This window comes from Psammomys obesus, unplaced genomic scaffold, assembly GCF_907164565.1.
Source record: "Psammomys obesus unplaced genomic scaffold, mPsaObe1.curated_primary_1811, whole genome shotgun sequence".
In the NCBI taxonomy this organism is placed as follows: domain Eukaryota; kingdom Metazoa; phylum Chordata; class Mammalia; order Rodentia; family Muridae; genus Psammomys; species Psammomys obesus.
Genome location: NW_026594418.1, coordinates 1,615,367 through 1,638,865, shown reverse-complemented (window position 1 = coordinate 1,638,865; position 23,499 = coordinate 1,615,367). Strand labels below are relative to the sequence as shown.

The following is a 23,499-nucleotide window of genomic DNA, read 5'->3' as shown; positions in this document are numbered from 1 at the left end:
GTTCATTACTGTGTTTGTGTGTCTTGTCCAAGCTTTAAAAAGTTCATAGTTTTAGGAAAAGACAAACTGCAAGTTAGTTTTCATTTTTTGTTCAAGTTGTATTTTTCTGAGGAATATATTACACTTCAAGTTTACCACCATATATAAAGACCAATTTTAAAATATATTTTACTTATTAAAAATGCAAACATAAAAGAATAAAAGAATTCCTTCCCCAGTCCCAGCCTAAATTAAAAAAGAAAAACAGCAAAAAAGAAAGACAATAAAATGGAATCATAAAACATCAAGCCAGTTAATTAGTTCATGATTGACACAAGATCCAAAAGAACAGGGAGTCTCTGAGCTAAAAATAGCTGGGCACATGATTTCTTCTATCTCATCTCTTGTCCAAGCCCTGATATCAGATGTAGAAGAGACTTAAGACAGATAGAACTAAAGATGGTTATGTTAAGTGGAATACACCAGATTCAGAAAGACAAGGACTGCATGACCTCACTCACATAGAATCTTAAAGAGCTGATAATGGGTGGTTATCAGAGGTCAGGAGGAGTGGGGGGGGGGGTGAAGTAGTATATTAAAAAAATTGCAGAAGCAAAAACACTTTAGCAGAAGTGATTTTTTTCCTTCCTTCCTTCCCTCCTTCCTTCCTTCCTTCCTTCTTCCCTCCTCCCTCCCTCCCTCCCTCCCTCCCTCCTTCCTTTCTCTCTTTCGTTTTTTCAAGACAGGGTTTCTCTGTGTAGCCTTGGCTGTCCTGAACTTGCTTTATAGACCAGGCTGGTCTCGAACTCACAGAGATCCGCCTGCCTCTGCCTCCCTGAGTACTGGGATTATAGGCATGTTCCACCATGTCTGGCCAGAAGTAATTTCTACAAGAAATTATTTAGATTATTTTCTTTCCATAAAGAAATAATAAGTGTTTGAGGAGATAAATGTTTTACCTCACTTAAATATTTTACAATGAATGCATGCGTGTGTGAAAACATCACATGTTGCCCTAGTAGTATATACAATATTTATGATGACTAGGTATATAATTCAATGGCAAGACTACTTTCTGAGCATCTATGTATAAGGCCCCAGGCTTGAACCCCAGCACTGTAAGACAGACAGACGACAGACAGACAGATAGATAGATAAACAAGTTTCTATGTAAGCAAGATGGTTCAAAAGGAAAAGATTATACAACCTGACACCCTATATTCAATACAGAACCCACTTAAAGGTGAGGGAGAAGTGTCTCTACAAAATTGTCCTCTGACCTCCACATGTGCTTTGTTAGTATTTTAATGGAGGAAATCTTGATGTTTTCCAAACGGGATTGGAACAAAGGTTGAGCAAAATCAACATAATAGCCTTTGGCCAGGAAAAGTTAAAAACCACTGTTAACAATTGGGACTTTGTTATTTCATTGTATCTTCCACCAATCAATCTATAAAACTAAGTAAGTACCACAGCAGTTTAAGAGAGTTCACCGTATGTTACAAACTGAATTATCTGGCCCAGAAAACAAAAATTCAGAAGGACATACCCAAAAGGGAACAATCTTTTCTAATAGTATTTCCACTATCATTTGGGCCATGACTCTGAGGCACAGAAATACCTGGGCCTAGTCCTTCTGTGGTGCTTCACATCTTTAATTCCAGAACTTGAGAGGCAGAGGCAGGCAGATCTCTGAATTTGAGGCCAACCTGGTCTACACAGTGAGATCCAGGACAGCCAAGGATACATAGAGAAACCCTATCTTGAGAAACCTAAATTAAATAAATAAATAAATAAATAAATAAATAAATAAATAAATAAATAAATAGGAAAGGAAGAAAGGAAGAAAGGAAGAAAGGAAGAAAGGAAGAAAGGAAGAAAGAAAGAAAGAAAGAAAGAAAGAGAGAAAGAAAGACCCCAGCCTAATAAGAAAGCAATTTATGTGGTTCCAAAGATTTAACACATGAACATGCTGTAAGAAGGGAAGTTGGCTGGGCCAGGTGGGTGGCACACGCGGGGAGGCAGAGGCAGGCGGATCTTTGTGAGTTCTAGGCCAGACTGGTCTATAAAGTAAGTCCAGGACAGCCAAGGTTATACACAGAAACCCTGTCTCAAAAACAACAAACAAAAAAGGCTTTAGTACCACAGGAGAGTTGGTCTGTTCTGTTCCATAAACTTCTGGTAAAGGTCTATCTGAGAACAGTAGCATGTGCCTGCAATAGCAGCACTGGTATGTGTGTGGGTAAGGCAAGGGGCACGCAGTCAGGGACATAGCAGGTTTGAAGTTAGAGGCTAGCTTGGGCTACATAGTGAGATACAGACAAGAAAAAGAATGTTTCTCTATCGTTCAGTATTCATAATTCATTGTCAGCTGCTCTGTCAATATTCTGCACTGGTCCTGCTTGTGCAAGGGCAATTCAAGAAGTTCGTGCTTCCACCAGTGTCATGATACACAGTAATCCTGGCACTTTAGAGTCTGAGTCTGCTGACTATGAATTCAAGTTGAACCTGGGATACATGTTAAGTCTGAAACAAGCAAATGTGTGTGATTGCTTTCGCTGTGTTTTTAAATTGCTTTAAATATGTGTAAAAGTGGGTTGTCCTGAAGAGGTCAGAAAACTATTTTTTCCAACAACATCCTCAAATGTTGGGCCAGACACATTACTTTCTGCCACTTGGCAGGACCTGGGTTAGGCAATCGGTTTACTTTGCTGAGTTGGTAATAGGCTTAAAGTGGGCTATTTATTTTTTTATATTTTTATGATTTTCAATTAAGAGACAAATGTCTGTGCTGTGTTTTTACTACAATTTAAAAATGCATTTGATTTATAAAGCAAACAATATCAACAATAGGTGTGGTTTTTCTTGTGGGAGAACAAAGTCAAGGCAACACAAACATGAGGATAAGGTTCTGCAGAAAGTAATGACAGAAGAGTAACAAACAGAGTGGCAAGAGAAAGGTTTAGGTAAACATAAAAGAAGGCCTACATCTCAGGCAGGCCTACAGACAGAGTAATGTTGATGGGATGATAGTAAGCGTTACAGGATGAGGTGTGTAAATAGAATAGCCATGATCCTTCAACTGTCTACAAGTCGCTCTGTCGCTGCTGGAGCTCTCAAGCAGGGAAGCAACTTTTAACTACTGCATCTACTTGTTGACAGTCACATACTTGAAGTCTCTCTTCTGTTTGCTATACTTTAGACTTTCTAAAGTGTTTTACTTGCATGCAAAACAGGAAACCCTGTTCCCGTTCTAACTTCCCCCCATTGATGTTTGGATTTTCTAGTCCTTTTTAAGTTTAAGTTTACAATAACAGAAAACTTTTCATTATGTTCAAGGCATGAGGGTGCCTTTTCTTGTCAAAGGATCTTATCTGGTCAGAAAGCTTGTTTTGACTAGCTGTTTTCTTAGATACGGTTTCTATTGCTATGATAAAACTCAACCAAAAGCAACTGGAGGAGGAAAGGGTTTGTTTCAGCTTATAGTTCCACACCACAGTCCTTCACTGAGAGAAATCATGTTAGGAACCTGGAGGTAGATGTTGATGCAGAGGCCACGGAGGAGAGCTTGCTTATACTGCTTACTTACTGGCTTGCTTATACTACTTTCTTATAACGTATAGGACCACCTACCCAAGCACTGTGGGATGGACTCACCCACATCAATCACTAATCAAGAAAATGCCCCCCTGGGCTGGAGAGACAGCTAGTCAGTCTTTAGAGGTCTGGAGTTCAAAACCACATGATGGCTCATAATGAGATCTGGTGCCCTCTTCTGGTGTGCAGGAATACATGTAGGCAGAACACTGCGTGCATAATAAACAAACAAATAACACAAAAGAAAGGAAGGAAGAAAGAAAAGGGAAGGAGAGAGAGAGAGAGAGAGAGACCTACAAGCAATCTGGTGGGGACATTTTCTCAGCTGAGGTTCCTTTTTCACAAATGAGGCTAGCCTGTGTCAACTTAACATTAAAAGCTAGGTAGCACAGTTGCTTGAAGATTCATTTTAAAACAACTTGTCAGTTTTTCTGGAAAGCCCTTGAGAGTTATCAGTTGGGTAGGGGTTGGTAGGGGTAGTCACCCAGTTAGATTGACATCTTTCATCTTGTCTTCCTTCCCCTTTCTCTTCCTCCTCTTCCCCTCTCCAACCCTCCCTTGCCCCCACCCTGTGCTTGTGTGTATGTAGGTGGTACAGTTGCCCAGATGTCCATGTGTAGAGGCCAGAGAGATGTTGGTTGTCTTCTTGTATCATTCCCCAACTTACTGTCTTCCACTGAACCAGAACCTCACTGTTTCTAGCCAGGGAGCTCTCAGAATCTGCCTGTCTCCACCCTCCAATGCCTAGGAAGGGGAGGGGAACAAAGTCACTGCTCAGGCTTTGAAGAGAGATTTCCTGGTCCTTTGTAACCAAGGAGGCCTGCATGCCAAGCTTGCTGATTGTGGTCTTAGCTCCCTCAAGGCATGACCCTTGAGTTGACCTTTACGTTTCAGGACCCCAGGTACCTTGTAAATGGATAGTCGAGGTAACTAGCCCTTCCGTGTACCTTCTAGCTGAGCCAAGGTCTTTAAATATTCTTTTATGGAGAACATTCTTTCTAAACTAGTTTTCCACAGAATAGGTAGCTGCCACGGCATCAGAATCAATCACTGCAGCTCACAGACAAACCACAAGCCTAAGTAAGCACCTCATCTCAGTTCTAGGATAAATGCTGAGTTATCTATTCATCAGGACAGCTTTTTAAGTTTGCACTAACTTATTCTGAAGACTATGTTACTCCTGAAGGATGTCTCAGACATCAGAGAACCAAGTAAAAATAGCAGATACACATTATATACAAAACACTGCCAATAGCTTAATCTCACTCTAACCAACTCTCATAATCTAGGTATCAGTTAATATGAAATGAGGATGTCATATGCAGATTCTAGAACTGCCCTACACAACTTTTCCCCTGGTACTTGAGTTATCCAATCCCCTAATTAACCTGCTTCCAACCAACAGAATACCTTTAATGTTTCAGAGATATCATTTCTCTAAATAGATTATAAATATTCCAGCTATGGTCCTGCTAGCAGTATCTCTTGTTGCTTTAATGAAACAAACTGGTATGTTGGGAAATAAAGGACAGCATTCTCTGGCCAACACATAATTAGTATTTGAGTTCCTCAGTCCAAGAACCCTGAAAGAACTGAACACCAAACATGTGAACTTGGAAACTGATGGTAAGGTTGTTGTACATTAAATAGAATTGCTTGGTAATCAAAACAATAATATTAATATGATGAAATAGTAAATGAAGTTTCTGAACAGTACACACCATACATTCTTTTTTGAAAAAATAAAATAAAATGCATGTTTACATACATGTCAATACAGTATAAGATGCTAAGAATGGTTCTCTATTTAGTAGGATTACAGTCAATGAGATGTTTTACTAAATGAATGTTTATTTCTTTTATATTCAAGAAAACATTAAGAGATCTATAAAAAAAGTTTAATGAAAAACAAAATCTTTAAACCACTATTAAACAGGTTCTTCAAGTGAGATTATTTTTTTTGGTTAAACTGTACAAATCAAAGCTGTTATAAAAAAGACAGTGATAAGAAACAAGGTATTCACAATTTGCCACCTCTTATATTCTGAAGAGTGAACTCATGTTTTAAATAAGACTACATCCAATCTTTTCTCAAAGAGAACCACCCAGCTTTCAAAATGACATAAACTGTACTTAAATTCCATGCTAGACTGGATGTATTAACAAGCAGCATATTGTAATGGAACCAGGATGATTTGTTTTACCATTTAAATTTGATATAACAATTTAAATCCCAATTTAACAAAAGTAAAGCATGAGTACATACATAAATGAAGCAGCAACATAAGGTTTAAAGTTCAGTTAGAAACAAGAAGTTGGACTTTAGTACTTAGTAAGGTACACATCTCCTATTTACATTTCCTCACTCCTTTTTTATATTCTTACAAGTTCTTCCCTGGATTAATCTAAACAGTCAGAATCTTCTTCCCCTTACTGGAAGGAAATTTGTCCTTCTTAGACACAATATAGCATTAAGTCAGGAAACCATGGTTCTCCATAATGTCAATGTTGAGAACATTGCTCACTCTTCTAGGCAAAGTTCTTGTAAATCCATTTCTTTCCTCATAAAAATAGAAGGACTGGAGCTGGGAATGTAATCCAGTGAGTAGAACTTCCTCAACATGAACCTAAGTTTGATCCCTATTACCACAAAACATATAAAACCAAAAGCACACACATAAACCAAGAGAAATGCAATTCTTAAGAGAAGAGATTGAGGGGGCTGGAGAGATGGCTCAGAGGTTAAGAGCACTGACTGCTCTTCCAGAGGTCCTGAGTTCAATTCCCAGCAACCACATTGTAGCTCACGACCATCTGTAATGGAATCTGATTCCCTATTCTGGTGTGTGTGAAAACAGAGCATTCATATACATAAAAATAAATAAATATTAAAAAAAAAAAGATTAAGCTGGGTGTGGTAGCTTTAATCCTAGAATGCAGAGAGGCAGGTGGGTTTCTGAGTTCAAGGATAGCCTGGTCTACAGAGTAAGTTCCAGGACATCCAGAGCTACACAGAGTAGCCCTGTCATGAGAAACAAAAAAAAAAAAAAAAAAGGGGGGGGGAGGTGATTGTTAGAAACATAATGAATTGTTCAATCACTGAACAGTTCCTCCTTTGCTTTAGTTGCTAGGATATTCAGAAACAAATCAGTGACTTTCTAGGAAGCTACATCATGGTAAGTGCTTTGTGCAGAAGGCATGGCATACTCTTGCCTTCACTTTTTCCCTCCAATTATAATCTTATTCTATTAACTTTCCTTTTGAAAACAGAAGAATAATTGCCACCTTTTTTGTTGTTGTTTTGTTTTTCTAGAGAGGGTTTCTCTGTGTACCCCTGGCTGTCTGGATTCCCTCTGTAGACCGGGCTGGCCTCAAACTCACAGAGATCCGCCTGCCTCTGCCTCCCCAAGTACTGGGATTACAGGCATGTGCCACTGTGCCCGGCTTTCACCTTTCAAAGAAAGCTGATTTGAGAATTAAATGCCAATATATATAATTTGGTGCCTGGACCATTCTTCGGGCTAAAAATACTAATTTCACACAATAGGTTCTTGACTTTAAAGTCTGATATATATATTCTTTGTACAATTGCCTAGTAAAAGTAAAAAAAAAAAAAAAAAAATCCAAATTCTCTTTGAAGTAATGATCAAAAAGTATACAATCATATCAAAACTGAAATGAAAATTATATTACTTCAAATGGTGAAGGGCAAAAGAAATGATCTAACTTGTGAAGAAGAATAACCAAAAACAATCAGATATCAAAAGAATGAAAAATGAAGTTACCTCATACAGTGAAAGAAAATTCTAACCCATAATCATTTAAGGCCTCAGTTGTCTGAATTGAAATGTAATATACTAATTTACTTTCTTTAGGCAAAAATGAACCATGAAATATGATACTTTCTATTTACAAATGGCTCAAGAAATTATTGTATATTTTTCAATTATTGTATATTTTTTACAATTTATAGCCAACTCTAATTTTTTTTCAAGTAAATCCTAAAAGACCTTGAAATATATCCGTGCCATTGAAAGAATTCAACAGTGAAAGTGGCAAAGCTAAAATATAAAAGAGAACAGTCAACTAAACAAGATGTCATACAGAGATAGAAGCAGGTTATATAAATAAAAGCCTCTGTGTTCTCCTGAGTAATTAAGGTAAGGAAGAAAATACCATTGTAATTGTGCTGTTTTTACTGATTATAGTTTTAATGATTCTATACCCTTGAAAATCTACACCATTACACAGGAAAATCTCACAACCATCAGTGCAAAACCTTTATTTATAATTTATTTCTCCTCAACACAACTTTACAAGATCTGAACTTAATCCACAGTTTTCTTTAAAACATCTGCAATCGGTCATGTAAAATGTGAAAAAAAAAAAAAATTACCCCCATTTATCAGTTTAAAATCTCAGCTTCCATTCCTCACTGCTACAGCAAATTTAAGATAAGTCTACAGCATTCACTTACTTTAGCTGGCTCTGATACGGAGGCATACTTTTTAATTTGGGAATCAACACCTAAAGACTTGGCTAATTGAATAGCATTTGAATCATCACTGATAAGTGTCCCAAGAGCCACAAGTAGTCTAAAAGTGGCTTCTAGGTCTTGTACAACTTCCAAGATTGTGCTAATTACTGATAAGCATTGAGCTTTCCCTTCAATGTTATGGTCTTTATGGAAACAAACAGAATAGTTCAAGGTCAATGTAGCCAGAGCAATATGAATGTTCTTATTGCTCCCTGATTTCAGTTCTATTGCATGTGACATCAGTGACTCCCTCTGGGACATCATGAGTTTTTGTCCTGCCTGACTAACAAAGCAATTGCAAAAAGTCCTAAGAGCAAGCAGCTGGTTTGCTGGCTTTCCTTTGGGATTCAGAAGGTTGATAAGATGGTTGCTGAACTGGTCTCCTTCTTTTTCATTGCAGAAATTCTCATTTACACTGGGATGTTTAATTGATAGCCGAAGAATGTCAAGTGCAGGAAAAACAATGTCTATTAAAAATAAATACTGATTAATGTGTATAATAAATTCCTTGTAGCTGTTATTCATACTTATTTTCCCAATACAAACCAATTATTTTTTTTAGATAATATAAAAATGTTTTTATATTTACATAGCCTAGATTTATTGCTATATACTTCAAAATTGAGGTAACTCTAGATTGCCAAATAGTCTGACACAGCTAACCCATCAATAATGAGTTGATTGATTGCAACAAGAATTTAGTTTTAAGTATTTGGTAAGTAGGCTAAAGAGTTAAAAGTTTGAGAGGAACTCCAGTTAACAAATAGTGATAGGATCCCTGTAAGTTGGTAGAGTTTTGTAACTGGGGGCCATGCGGATGCCATCTGAACATTTACTGAACAGTCTTAAATGTGACTGTAAGGAAACCTGACATTTTATGCTCTGTAATATAAGAACAATAATCATGTATAGAATATCCTCACACACACCAGAGCAAAACACCACCAATAAGCTAAAATCTAATTGCTACTCAAGAGTAATACAATTAGGGGGACACAATAAGCAATCAGTTAAATCTTTAATATGGTTATTTTGTAGGAAAAAAAAATATCATGCCTTCAATAAATTACTGTCATGAAAACTAAATCAGAGGCTTGAAAGATGGCTCAGTGATTTAGAGCACTGACTGCTCTTGCAATGACCCAGGTTCAACTTCCAAGACCCACATGGTGGCCCACAACTATCCTAACTCCAGTGCCTGGGGATTTGCTGCTCTTACCTGACCTTCACATTCATCAAGCACTCATGTGGTACACATACATACTTGCAAGTATGTCCATAAACATCAAAAGTTTTTCAAAATCATGAAAGGAACTTTGGTTTTCAAAAAACATTATAATGACATAAAAAGGAGAATATAGTAGATGCTCGTAACCTGGAGTTAACAGGCCACGTTGTCTGAAAGGGATAACAGACACTATGACACAGTTTACAAATTGCTGTGTGTATGGGGATTATTGTAGTACAGGCTGAGAATTCCAAATCCTAAAATCTCAAATCTGAAATGTTTTAGCACTAGGTATCTAAAGAAATTTCTGACAGAGTTAATAAAAAGTAACTAATAAAAAAAAATTTCTGATTTTTCACTTTAAGGATGTTCAATCAGTACTGTCAATGAAAACATTTCAAACATTGAGAGCCTCTAAGTTCTAAAACATTCCTGGTTCCTAAGATTAAGTTAAAGAATATCAAACATACACCACTGGATTCTCATAGGCTGTGAGCAAAGCAAGACTATGAATTACAGTGACGTGGTGAAGACTTTCTGTGTAACTGGCTATCATTTCAGTAAGAAATATCCAGGTTAACTTTTATTAATTTAGAAATATCAGTACTTTTGGCAGAAATAAGAACTTGTTAGTTAAAATCTGAAGATTACTTATTTACCTTCAGGCCAGTTGATAGCTTTCCACAAACTGTGAAGCTGCTGGGCTGTTGGTTTTTCTGAAGAGTTACTACAGATCAAGGACAGTATCTTTTCAAGAAGTACCAGGTCATCTTCAGTTAGCTTCTTCTCCTCAGGAGCAGTTCCATTTAGTTCCTTCAGTTTTCCTAGAACCCAAAACCAGGCTTTCAGAATTCTCTAACTCAGACAACATTTTTAGGAGTCTTCTGTACAGCAACATTCTTCTTGGCAATTATCAAAGATCATAAAATGAAGTCTACAAGCACTTATCTATTCTGTTCACCACATAGAGTCCAGGAATCAAACTTGTATCATCAAGGTTAGCTGCTGAACCATCTCGCTGGCCCCAAATTTACAAATCTTTAACAATCACAAATGGATTTTGGACCTATCTCACTTTTATTTGCTACTAGTTTTTAACACTGGCAAATTATTGAAAACAAAATTTAAGGAATGTAAAAAAACAAGAAATCTCTTAGAGTTGTACAAGAATTAACAAATGTCTAAGTGTGCATCTACTTTTTAGTTCAAAATATTACATTATCAATGCTATTTGTAAGAATAATAAAAAGAACAATAATGAAAAATATATTTAACTTATCTTTATGTGTAAGTGTTCTCTCAATTAATTCTCAACATCAGCGTTGTAGCAAAGGGATAAAGCAAGTTATCGTCCAAAATTTTTCCCTTTTCACTTCAGTTTGAGGAAAACTAACAGAAAAGTAATTATGTAAACAGTATTGTTTCTCTTTCTTATCATCTCTGATCCCCTAACTCCCTTTTTCCTAATCTCCATACACAACTCAGGCAAGCCTTCAATTTGTACTCATCTTGCCCAAATGTTACAAATACCTGTAGTATGTTTTATTGCTGGTTTTTTTTTTTTCCTTTTTCTTTTTTTCCCCCCAAGATAGGGTTTCTCTGTGTAGCCTTGGCTGTCCTTGGACTCATTATGTATACCAGGCTGGCCTCGACCTCACAGAGATCCACCTGCTTCTCTCTCCCAGAGTGCTGGGATTATAGGCATATGCCATGGTATCTGGTTATACAGTGGCTATTTTTTATTAATCCTTTAAAAAGCTTTAGGGTTTCCATATATAAGGTGCAGGATTCACAATAAACTGTTGACTGTGAAAAGGTATGACGATCTGAGGACAGATAGTCCATTCCCTTTCCTCCATGTGGATCCCAAGAATTGAACTCTGGTCCTCAAGCTTGGCAGCAAACACATGACAATGGCTCTTCGGGACACTAATATTTTAATTGAAAATACATTTTTATAATATATTCTGTTATGTTTTCCCCTCTCCAAACTGCTCCCAAATCCTCCCTACTTTTTTTTTTAAAAGGTTTATTTATTTATTACATATACAGTGTTCTGCCTGCATACCAGCAGAGGGCACCAGACCTCATTATAGCTGGCTATGAGCCACCATGTGGTTGCTGGGAATTGAACTCAGGACCTGAGGAAGAGCAGCCAGTATTGTTAACCTCTGAGCCATTCCTCCTCCATATTTCTTCAACCCATCCAAATCCACAGCCTTTCTTTCTCTCATTAAGAAACAAATAAGCATCCATAATAATAAAGTAATAATAATAGGCATGTAAAATAGCGAGATAAAATAAAAACACAATAGGCCAAAACAAACAAAGAGAAGAGAAAAGAGCCAAAGAAAAAGTTCAAGAAACATTTAGAAACAGGGACATGGGCTGAAGACATGGCTCAGAGGTTAAGAGCACTGTCTACACTTCCTAAAGGTCCTGAGTTCAATTCCCAGCAACCATCTATTAAGTGAACTGATTCCCTCTTCTGGGATGCAGGTGTACATGCAGTAGAGCACTCACATACATAAAATAAATAAATCTCAAAAAAAAAAAAAAAAAAGAAACAGGAACACATACACATTCAAACACAAACACATAAAAACAAATCTGGAAACCATAATACATATGTAAAAAATTTCTAAGGTTAGAAAAAAAAATTTTTTTTAAAGCCCTGAAAAAGCATTATGAAACAAAGACACCCCCCCCCCCCCGCCCCAAACAGCCACTGAGTTCATTTTGCTTAGGACAGTAATATTTTTAAAGCTAAGATCTGTAAAGTAAGTCATGGCAGTACAATGCCTGTAATGCTAATGCTCAGGACGCTGAGGCAGAAAGATCAGGGTTTGGAGACAAGCCTGGGCTACACAGTAAAAGCCTGTTTTAAAATAACAGAACAAATATGGTCTGTATTTTTCAAATGATTTACTCACTTATTGTCATCGCTCCCACAAACAAACAAACAAACAAGCAAACAAACAAAAGAGCTTGGGAGTGGAACTTGAGGGAGGCTGGAGAGATGAAACAATGGTTAAGAGCACTGGCTGTTTTCCAGAGGATCTGGGTTCAATTCCCAGCACTCATGTGGCAGCTCACAACTGTCTGTAACCCCATTTTCAGAACACCCGACACCCTCACACAGACATACATGCAGACAGAACACCAATGTACATAAAATAAAAAATAAATGCAAATAAGTAAAGAAAGAGATAGACAGACAGACAGACCAACCAACCTCAGTAGAAGTCTCTATTCATTGAGGAAGCAAATCCTGGCCCATGTCAGGCAAAGGACAGCATCTCCAATGGTCATTGAACACGCAAGAAAGAACTTTAATATAGACTTACCTAATATTTGTGTAGGGTTTGCTTGGTCAAAGGTAAGAGCTTCTTTTTTGGGGAAATAAATATTCACTGTTTTCGATGAAGCTGATCGGTAGGCACTACTCCCTATTTACAGAGGAAATCATGAAAATCATAAGGCATACCCAAAATGAGACTTTTCTAATTATGTTGAGTATGTTCTCACACTTACTGAGATATGTAACTACTCAAGGCATGCAATAAGACAGCAAGCCATCTACAAACCATCCACAAACTTCTATATACTGCTGTATTTATTAGTGTAAAAATTAACATTTCTGGTTCAAGAAATGTAAGTAAAAATTTAGAAAAGGGCCTTTCTACCTTATATTCTCATATTTCCTAATTTTGTTCTTAATATTCAACCTAAAATATTTTAAAAGGTTAAAGATCAAGACAATTATGAAAGTCAGGCATGGTGGCATACACCTGTAATCCCTATACTCAGAAGGTAGAGGCAGGCAGATCTCTGTGAGTTCAAGGCCAGCCTGGTCTACAAACCGAGTCCAGGACGGCCAAGGTTACACGGAGAAACTGTCTCAAAAAAAGAAAATGAAAGTTCGTGCTCATCTTAAATAATACTATGCTCTTTTTTCGTGTCATTCCAAATGACAGAGTATTCAATGTCATCAGTTTCTCAGACATCTTTCTAAATTATGCATGTTAACTCAGTTATTTGATGACTAACATAGTATAAAACAGCCAAGTGTGGTGCACACCTTTAATCCCAGCACTCAAGAGGCAGAGGCTGGCAAAGTTCTGGGAGTTCTAGGTTCCTCTGGTCTACATAGCAAGCTCAAGAACAGCCAGGGCTACATAGAGAGATCCTAGGACAAACAAACTAGCACAAACTGAAGTTTCAGTAATATTCAGTGGAATAAAATGACTTCTAATTAAAATTTTTTCAATTAAAATTATTTTTTATTGTTACATATGCTTGTGCACAACCTTTAGTCCCAGCACCTGGGAGGCACAGGCTACACAGCAAGGCCATTCTTCTCAAATTAACAAAACCGAAATTTTCTTTTGTAGCACTGGGGAGCAAAGGCAATGCAGCATGCATACTAGGCAAGAACTCAGCAACTGGCCTAAGGCCTGATAAGTTTCAATGAAACTCAAAATATTTGAAAGAAAAGTCCAAATGGGTTCCCTAGTAATGGGTACAGGGACTGTCTCTGACATGAACTCAGTGGCCTGCTCTTTGATTACCTCCCCCTAAGTGGGGAACAGCCTTACCAGGCCATAGAGGAAGACAATGCAGCCAGTCCTGATGAGACCTGATAGACTACGGTCAGATGGAAGGGGAGGAGGACCTCCCCTATCAGTGGACTTGGAGAGGCGCATGAGAGGAGAAGAGCGTGGGAGGGTGAGAGGAGGAGGGTGTAGGGGGGCTACAGCTGGGATACAAAGTGTCTAAACTGTAATTAATAAAAAAAAATAAAATAAACTTTAAAAAATTCACAAAAAAAAAAAAAAAAAAGAAAGTTAAAGTAGCTACCTGTAAACGGATCTACTCCAGCCATGGTGCTGCCCACACCTGCAGAACCTGGCATGTAACGGCCAGCACCTACAATGCAATAATACTCCTAGTGAGCAAAGGTAAGTACAGATCATAAAGCCTAAAACATTGCTTCTTTATACTAAAAGGTCACCAGAGGTTATACTTCAAATAGCAGCATATATGAAAAATGCTTACAAGTACATTCCTTATCATGAAGTGTCCACTACATGTTTGCTAAAAAGTAATTCTTGGGGCTGGAGAGCGGCTCAGTCGTTAGGAGTACTGCGTGCTCTTCCGGGGAACCTAAGTTCAATATGATGCCTAATTATCAGCACCCACATGGTGGCTCCCTCCTCTTTGGTTTGTGAGTGCACTGAATGCATACTGCACAGACATACACGTACTACAGCAAACAGCCCATGAACATAAAAAATAACTTACAAAACAATAAGTGACAAAATAAACCTTAGGTGCCTTCTACTTATAGAAGTCTAGTGCATTATAAAACATCAGTAGATTGAAAATAAAAAAGGCTTCTGGGATAATATATGAACCTCTTATTCTAAGGAAAAAGAACAGGACTAGCTACTGGCACATGAGTCAACCAGACAGACTTAAGCAAGAGTCTGGGATGTTCTGACAAAAGCCTGGTCATATTTCAGGTTGTACTTTTGACAGTGTCACTAAAGACAGAAAGATGAAAAACACATATAGTGAGTCAACAGGAGTTTGTGATGTTCAGAGCCCTCTATCAGCTTGAGGGAAGAAGGAAGATGAGTTATCGTCTCTCCTAACCTTACATATAATCTAGATGGTACAACTAAAGCATCAACTAAAGCATCACAGACAGAAAAGGTAAAGCAAAAACCAAACAATAACACAAGTACACATAAGAAAAATGATGCCAGGGTAAGTGGATTTGTTGATTTTAACTATATGCCAACCAGAATGCTAAGTATGAGTACAGACTCACAGTAAGGCTTTGAATGCCATTACAACTCCCAACATTTTAAAAGAAGGGCTAATTTGCTGACTAACTTGCCTAACGCCTACACTGTCTGTGTGAGCTCTGTGCCCACCTATTTAAGATAAGCTAGTGCCACTCTAAATTCACTCCACTTTACAAATACGAAATCTTACAAACAAGAATGAAAATCACCTCAGAGCACAGTATTCCCCAATATTATTCAGTGAAAACCCTTTGGTGAAGAATCACGGCATAAGCTCCCCACTACAGTGAGTCAGAATTGCTGAGGGTAGAGGGCCAAAATAAGTAATTTAAACAATCTCCCCAATCACTCTCATAAACATTAAAAGTTCAAGCACTACATGAATTGATAAGGAAAAGAATTAAGAAGAACCTTAAATTGTAAGCCACATGAGGAACTCTTTTAAGCTCAGCATCACTGGTAAGGTTGAAGGAGTAGCAAGCAATACTGGCTGATAGACACTGATGGCCTAAATGCACTCCTGGTAGTTTACAAAGGACTTTATATACATGATGCCACTTCACTTTCGTATCTCCACATGGTAGATGTTGCCATCTGTTCTTGTTTTTGTTTCTTAAGACAGGCAGGGCCTTCTTACTATGATGTTCAGGTTGTCCTCAACCTCCTGAATGCTAGGAAATCTGTACCATCATGCATAATTTTGTTATCTATTTTTTATAAGTGTGGAGGTCAGTGATCCTAATAATATCTTAATTATCTTAGTATTTAGTAGGCTATTGATATGTCTACATGCTTGTTGCATCTTTTGAGTCACTGACACCTTGCCCCATCTCCTGGTAATGATGCACCCACCACCCACGTTCTTTTAATTTTCATAGCATATATTTAAGCTTGATATTTTTATTCTGCTTCAGGAAAAGAAAAAAGGCCAAGAAAAGGATTATAAAGTTTCAAGGCTAAGTTTCAAGGCATCACTGTTCTTAAAACTACTGGTCAAGAAAAAGTCACTTATAAACTCTTCAGGTCCTTAATACCATTTTAAATCAATCATGTACTCATAAGAATTCCACAATAGACATCATACTGCCAGAGCATATAGCTTGAGAGTTGGCTGTCAGTGTCTAAGGTGGAACCACTTGCATCTGTGATCACTTTATTCATTAGAGAAAGGAATCTCATCAACAGAAATTCAAAGTTTCATGACACAGTCAAACAATCTATGACTGAAAAAGGGCCGGAGGTTTTCATTTCCATAGCTCACAGTACTCAGTCTAGAAGGCCACTGGATTCCATTAAAGGATGTGACTCTTCTCCAAACTGGGTTTATTGTCCATGAACTCTACCTCAAGAACCAACAACAGTGTTTAAAAAGTAAATTGACGCATTCTGAACTAGTACTTTCTTTAGCAGCATTAAAGTCCAACTCTGGAAATGTTTTTTCCCAGCAGTGCTGACTCAACTGTGGCTTGTCTATCTCAGGAAGTAAATGCACTAAGAACACCTATAAAGACACTTCAAGAAGGCCCTTAATAACTTATATCAGAAACACTAATTCTGGATAGCTGGGCAGAATGACACCTTTCATGCTTAGTCAAAATAAGCGTGAGCAGACATCTTGATTGCACTACTCCATCAACATGAAGGACTCCCACGGCTCTTTCTTTGCCTACACCTTATGCTAGAGTCTTGCCAATCATAACAGTGGTGCTGTATCTTGGTTGGAGAGTTTCCTATTACCTAATTTCAAAGATAAAAAAAAAAAAAAGTGCCCAGATGAGTTAAGTAGGTTGCCAATTTCTCAAAGCAAGTATATATTAGAGCTAGGTTTTGTACTATGGTCACCTTATATTAAACCCTCTATTTCTAACTACTTTGATCTCCAGGTAAGAAGAACCACTGGAGAAAACATTGTTCTGATAACACTCTTCTTAAAATCAGGAGAAAATCTACATATTGCAGAAAAAAAGCAAAAACTAGAAGTTAAATATCTATCAAAATTGAAAATACAGGTAAGGGAATTAGCCATCATTGGATTATATCTCCAAAATATAAAGCCATATGTAATACAAAATGCTATATATTTGGGCCAAGGTTATATGAATGAAAACGACACCCACCTGTGAAAGGATCTGTTGCCTGCACTGTGTTGGAAGGTCCTGAGGTACCTGGAACATAGCGACCACCTCCTATGCATGCAAAACAATGGAAAATTCAAGTAAACAGAAACAGATTCTTAACAGCACCGTGCTTATGTTAAAGAAATCCAAGCTTAGAGAAAAGAACAAGAGCAAAGCTGTCATGTGACAGAGAGCTGACTGTCTTACTGCTGCAGAGAAACTTTTTTCCAATGGAGTCTCACCACGCTTCAGGCCAAGCCCATGGCCAGTAGTAGATGGTCAATAGCATCTACATAGTCAAGTGTATTTTTGCAGTCTTTCTGAATTTGCTTTGTTTGGACTTTTTGTTTGTTTTTTGACTTACTGATGTTTGGTTTGTGTATTATAATTTCTGTTTTTGTGGGTTTTCGTGTTTTGTGTATATGAATTCTTGTATTGTTTTTTTGGTGTGTGTGTGTTTGCCTATTTGTATTCTAAAAATAAAGAGAAAGAAAGGGTATATTTTTGTAGGCAGGGAAGATTAGGGTGGAGTTGGAAAAGGAAAAAATATGATCAGAATATGCTATATGAAAAAATTTTTCACTGAGGCCAGAGGAGAGCATTAGAGCCCCAGGAACTAGAGTTACAAACAGCTGTGAGCTGCCATGTGGGTGCTGGGAGCAGAAGCTGTGTCCTCCAGTAAGTGCTCTTAACTACTGAGCTGTCTTTCCAGCTCCTAAGTGTAGTGTCCAACCAACTCCTTTTGAAAATCTTAGCCCCAGCACATAAATGTGGAAATAACTGAAATCAAGGCACCAGAGTTGCAGGTAGTCCTTGATGCAACAATAAATGTGTATGCAATTCCCTCCTTTTTCTTTAGAGATTTACTAGATTCCTGTGGTAATTCCACAGACATTAAATGTTAATCTTTGGGAAAAGCCCTGGGTTCCTTAGCTCATATGTCAAACAGTACACTTATTGCTAGAATCTAGAGGGATATTAACTGTAACCTCTGACGCTTCTATTTGATGGGGAGAAAAAGAAGACGAGAGCTACACTGGCATATACATGTCTGTGGTATGTGAAATGATTGTTTAATACCTTTGGCGCGCATACACATACACCACTTATAAAGTTAGAGTCTTAAAGAACAAAACAAGCCAAGTAGTTGCTAATATCTACACAGAGCTGGGTGTTTAGCTTTTACAGTACTGTAATGTGTTTTGTCCTGTGGTGTGAAACTAATCATGCAGTCTCCCCGACCCCTTCCCTTTGTCCTAAGTGTAAGTATCTGGAGGGTTAAGCCATTTATACCAATAAATTATTTTGAAAGTTTTGATCATGATATGTGTAGGTGAGATTAGTTAACTATGTAAATAGGCAATAGAATATTACACTAGGGGCCTGGAGGGATGGCTCAGAGGTTAAGAACACTCGCTGTTCTTCCAAAGGTCCTGAGTTCAATTCCCAGCAACCACATGGTGGCTCAGAACCATCTATAGTAAAATCGGGTGTGCAGGCAGAATGTTGTATAAATAATAAATAAATCTTAAAAAAAAAAAAAAAAAAGAATCTTACACCAGAATGAGAAGAGAATATGAAGAACATGCAGTATTTGTGAGGAATAGGGACAGATTTCCTGTAAGAATTTGAAAGAGGGAGGGGACACGGATTTTTACAAAACAAAGAAAAGCACTAACACAGAAAAAAATAAGGGAAATAAAAACTGCAGAAGAATGCCTGACTAGAACACACTAGGCCTTCCCTGAGTCTAATTGCCACTATAACACACACAGGTACACACATACATGTACCCAAAAGGAAGATAATAACTGAAGGATCTATTTTAAAATTTTACTTAGGAGAAGCCTTGTCTAAAGAGGATACAAGATATTTTACTTCCTCTATACCTCAATTTTCTGGACCCAATATTTATAGCAATACTACTTGGATTATAATTTATGTTCCAGCAATAACTACTAATCCCATTAATGACATTTTTATTATAAATAACATGTAATGGAATACAAATCACATGTTCAAACTCTGTCCTAGAGTTGATATACATCTATCTAATTTAGCCTCATATAAGACCATAATTTCTATTTACCACTGTGGTGGTTTAAAAGAGAAAAACATTTATAGGCTCATATATTTGAGTCCCCAGCTGGTGGGACTGTTTGGGAACAATTAGGAGGTGTGGACTTGTTGGAGGTGTGTCACTAGGGGCCAGCTTTGAGGTTTCAAAAAGCCCATGTAGTTCCCAGTTAATTTTCTGCCTTGTAGTTGTCTCAGATTTGAGCCTTCAACTACTGCTCCAATGCCATGCTTGCCTGTCGCCATCTCTTTTTACCATGATGGCCATGGATTTTAACCATGGAACTGTAAGCCCTAAATAAACATTATAATGTTTATAAAATTTCTTTTATAAGTTGCCTTGGTCACAGGTTCTTATCACAGTGAGTAAAGGCACCTGCTAGCAAGCCTAATAACTGGAGTTTAATCCCTGGGAGCTACATGGTAGGAGAAAGCCAACCCCCAAACGTTGTTTCTGTCCTCAACATGTGTTATAGTTATGCATGTCAACAAACATATGCACAAAATACATTTTTAAATATCCATTAAAATTTTTTATTTAAAAATCAAAGAAACAGAAACGATAATGTCCGGGAGTATAGATCAGTGATGCAGGACAAGCGCGGTATGGATGAAGCCCTAGATTTGAGGCTCATCATCATAAAAAATAAAGTATGTTTTGCTTCGTTTTTCTTTATTTTAAATTTTATAATCACTTTTATTTAATTTACTGGGAGGTTATTTTTGTATATTTAAAGATTTTTACATTTATTTATTTTTATTCTAGGTGTATGAGTGCTTTGCATACATGCATGTATGCTAAATGTGTGCCCTCTATCTGTGGACATCAGAAGAAAGCACTGTAGTTACAGACGGGGTGAGCTGCTGTGTGGGTGCTGGGAACTGAACCTGGTTACTCTGCAAGAGCTCTTACTTACTGAGCCATCTGTCCGGCCCGTATATATTTTTTAAATTTACTGCTAATTATGTATATACCTGTGTATAATGAGGTATGTGCATGTGCACTGTGCCTGCACAGTCCTCTGGAGCTGGAGTTATATGCAGTTGTGAGTCACCTGATGTAGGTGCTGGGAACCAAAGTTGAGCCCTCTGCAAGAGCAGGAAGCATTCCCAACCACTGACCCATCTTTCCAGCCACACAAAATTGTATTTCAAAGAGAGTACTTTTATTTTTTAATTTTATTTTATGTGTATGGACGTTTTGTCTGCATATATACCACATGCATGCCTGGTGCACAGGGACACTAGAGGAGGGCATCAGTCCTGGTACTGGATGGTTGTAAGCCACCATGTTGGTGGCAGGAATGCAACCCAGGTTCTCTAGAAGAGCAGTCAGTGCTCTTAACCACTGAGCCATCCCTCTAGCCTGAGAGTAAATTTATTTTGTTTCTATAAAATATTAACTTAGTGTATACTCTGAGGCTTACCTAATAGAATGTGAAGTAAAATCCAAATTTAGCTTTCATTTTAAAACAAGTAACATAATTATTAGAAAACAAGAAACATTAACAAGGGCTGATGGCAAGAGTATGGACTTGCACATATACAAAACATTGCTTAATATCTCCACTAAATCAAAACAAGCACACACACACACACACACACACACACCAATTCTAATGTTAGTACATAAGATTTAATACAAATCCAGGCTCACCTGTAAATGGGTCGGAAAAACTGGTATTCCCAAGTCCCAGTGTCTGACCTTTTGTGTTATCAATAATAAATTTAGCCACCTGATCCAGAAACATGGGATTCAAATCATTTTTCTGCAAGAAGTTGTATGCAGCTAGCCAGGGATCATCACTAACATTATATGGTAATTTATATGATGGTCCACCTTCATTGACATCAATTGAGAAAACATAATCATATTCCTATAATAGAAACAGAAATAAAGCATGGATAATTTACCTGCTCAAATATGTTGAAGGCATATATAATGTAACATAGATGTCATATGTTTTTTTATTCTAACCATTGAAACTTTAAAAACTTTCTCCAAAATACAATGGTAAAGCTTTCTTTTTGGCAGAGAAGGAGACAAAGAGTGCAAGTGCTGCAAAATCAGTGTTTCATTAGGAGTGGGGCAGGCCATGGTTGCGATGGTAAATAATGATAATCTACTCATCAAGGCTAGGGCCAAAACAGGGTTTCCAAATTGAGGATCTCAAGGTATAAATTATCAGCTGTTATGGTGCCCTACTCACCAAGACATACTGTCATTTATAAGCACAGTCCTGCTGAGTCCCTCATGGCTTAAAAAGTTTAACAGAGACAGGCATTAAGAATGAGATGAAAGAAACTTATAATCCAAAATGGCTGGAAACAGTTTGGTATAGGAAATTCTAAAAGATAGATATAGCTAATTTGGCACATGCAGCTTCCTCTACATGGAAAGATTTTATATAGAGATATACTTATTTTTTAATCTATTTTAAAACAGAAGATAATTTTCTTATGATTTACATTTTAAATGTCAAAATAACGAAAATTTTTATTAGCAGAGGAAATTTCTAATTTTCTGTGTAGTTTAAAATAATTAGAAAGCAGAAATTGACATACTTTCCCTTCATATAAAACTTTTCCAGATGTCTGCTGATTTGCACCAGATGAGCCAACAACATCACCAATTTTTATCCACCTCCCGTCACTAATACTCCACTGATAAGCTTCAACTCTCTCTCCATCTCGGATTAGACGAGTCTGTCCTTCTCTAGTACCTTAAAACAAATATTTTAAGAATCAAAGGTTGACTAGCAGAGTAAAATCCAAAAACACTTAGACAAATTTTAACAATTTTTAAATGGATGCTTCCACGTTCAAAAAGTAAGATAAGCAAGAACATGGGCATTAAGAACAAATAAAACATTAGCAAAACATTTTCCCTTCTTACTCCTAGTATTCCCAAAGGCAAGTGTTGCAGGCATTTTACCCAATTACACTATAGTAGTTACCTGGTTCATTCAGATGTTCCCTCCCAGGAAGCTGCTCAGCATTAATGTCCCCTAAGTCACCAGTTTTGGAATCGATAGTTGCCTGAGAGAGCTCTCTCTCAAAAGCCTTGATTTCCTCAGCACTTGCTGTCCGAGCCTCTGATTCTGTAAACACTCTAATAATACCATCACTGCAAGAAAAGCAAACCAACTTTAAGTCATTGCCATAGTTTATTAACATTCTCTCATGTGAATAAAGCAAAATTTATCTGTATTCATGAATATGAAAAAAGATCACATTATACTGTGGAACACTATGCTGGCTATAATATACATTATTATAACAATAATTAGTTTTTTTTTTAAATGCCAGTGACTTTAGCCACCAGAGCCATGTGTACATCAGGCTGGTGCTCTCCCACTGAGTTATATCCCAGCATTTGGTTTTTCAAGACAGGTATAGATTAGTGTATAGCCAAGGCCAGCCTTAAACATATCTCAGCCTCTCTGTTAAGTGTCACTATGGCAGCACAATTTTCAATTCTATGTTAAATATTTACTGTAATAATTTAGAAATACAGCATTTACTTTTTAAAATCACTATTGCATAGGCAACATACACTATCAAAAAGAGTTGGCTGGATATTGGGGCATGTACTTATAATCATAGCCTACGTCTCACAACAATACCACATCTTAAAACAGTAACAAAAAACTAAAACAAGGAAAAACAACAACAACAACAACAACAAAAAAAAAAAAAAAAAGGATTACTGGGCCAGTTTACTTTATAAAACATTCAAAGATCCAAGCTAGTCTTATCAAATAGCAGGTGCTCAATACCATCAAGTAACTTCAAGAAAAAAAATACAGCTCCATGATTAAGTAAATAGTAGTCTTCAACCTATGTTCTCAAGAAAATATTCTAGCTTTGTGACTATAGTTTTTTAATTTTAATTTTGAAGTGGGGGACTCATGTTAGCTAGTTTAAATTGCATTAATTCTATTCACTTCTACAGAACAATATATTTCTTAGTTTTCTACTAATGTCAGCTTCACTTTTTCAGTTGGCTTATTTTCCTTTGACGTTAGCAAACTTGGTGAAATACACTATTTGTCAACAAACGAATCCCTGCCTCAACCAAAAATAAGAGGTCTACTACACCTACTGCACTCAGGGCTGTCACCTCTTCCTTCTTGCTCTCACTGTCAACTT

At 37.2% G+C, this 23,499-nt stretch overlaps 1 protein-coding gene across 1 annotated transcript in view; it reads right to left on the bottom strand.

Annotated features, from left to right (window-relative positions):
* Positions 1-5,407: 5,407 nt before the first annotated feature.
* Plaa (phospholipase A2 activating protein) overlaps positions 5,408-23,499 on the bottom strand; it is a 36,417-nt gene continuing 18,325 nt past the window's right edge. The window contains exons 7-14 of the mRNA XM_055618964.1: positions 22,305-22,474; positions 21,913-22,070; positions 21,005-21,224; positions 17,272-17,340; positions 14,202-14,270; positions 12,689-12,790; positions 10,001-10,165; positions 5,408-8,580 (exon numbers count right to left, since the gene is read on the bottom strand). Coding sequence (XP_055474939.1) covers positions 8,015-8,580; positions 10,001-10,165; positions 12,689-12,790; positions 14,202-14,270; positions 17,272-17,340; positions 21,005-21,224; positions 21,913-22,070; positions 22,305-22,474 — 1,519 coding nt within the window. The 3' untranslated portion in view covers positions 5,408-8,014. The remainder of the gene's footprint in view (positions 8,581-10,000; positions 10,166-12,688; positions 12,791-14,201; positions 14,271-17,271; positions 17,341-21,004; positions 21,225-21,912; positions 22,071-22,304; positions 22,475-23,499) is intronic.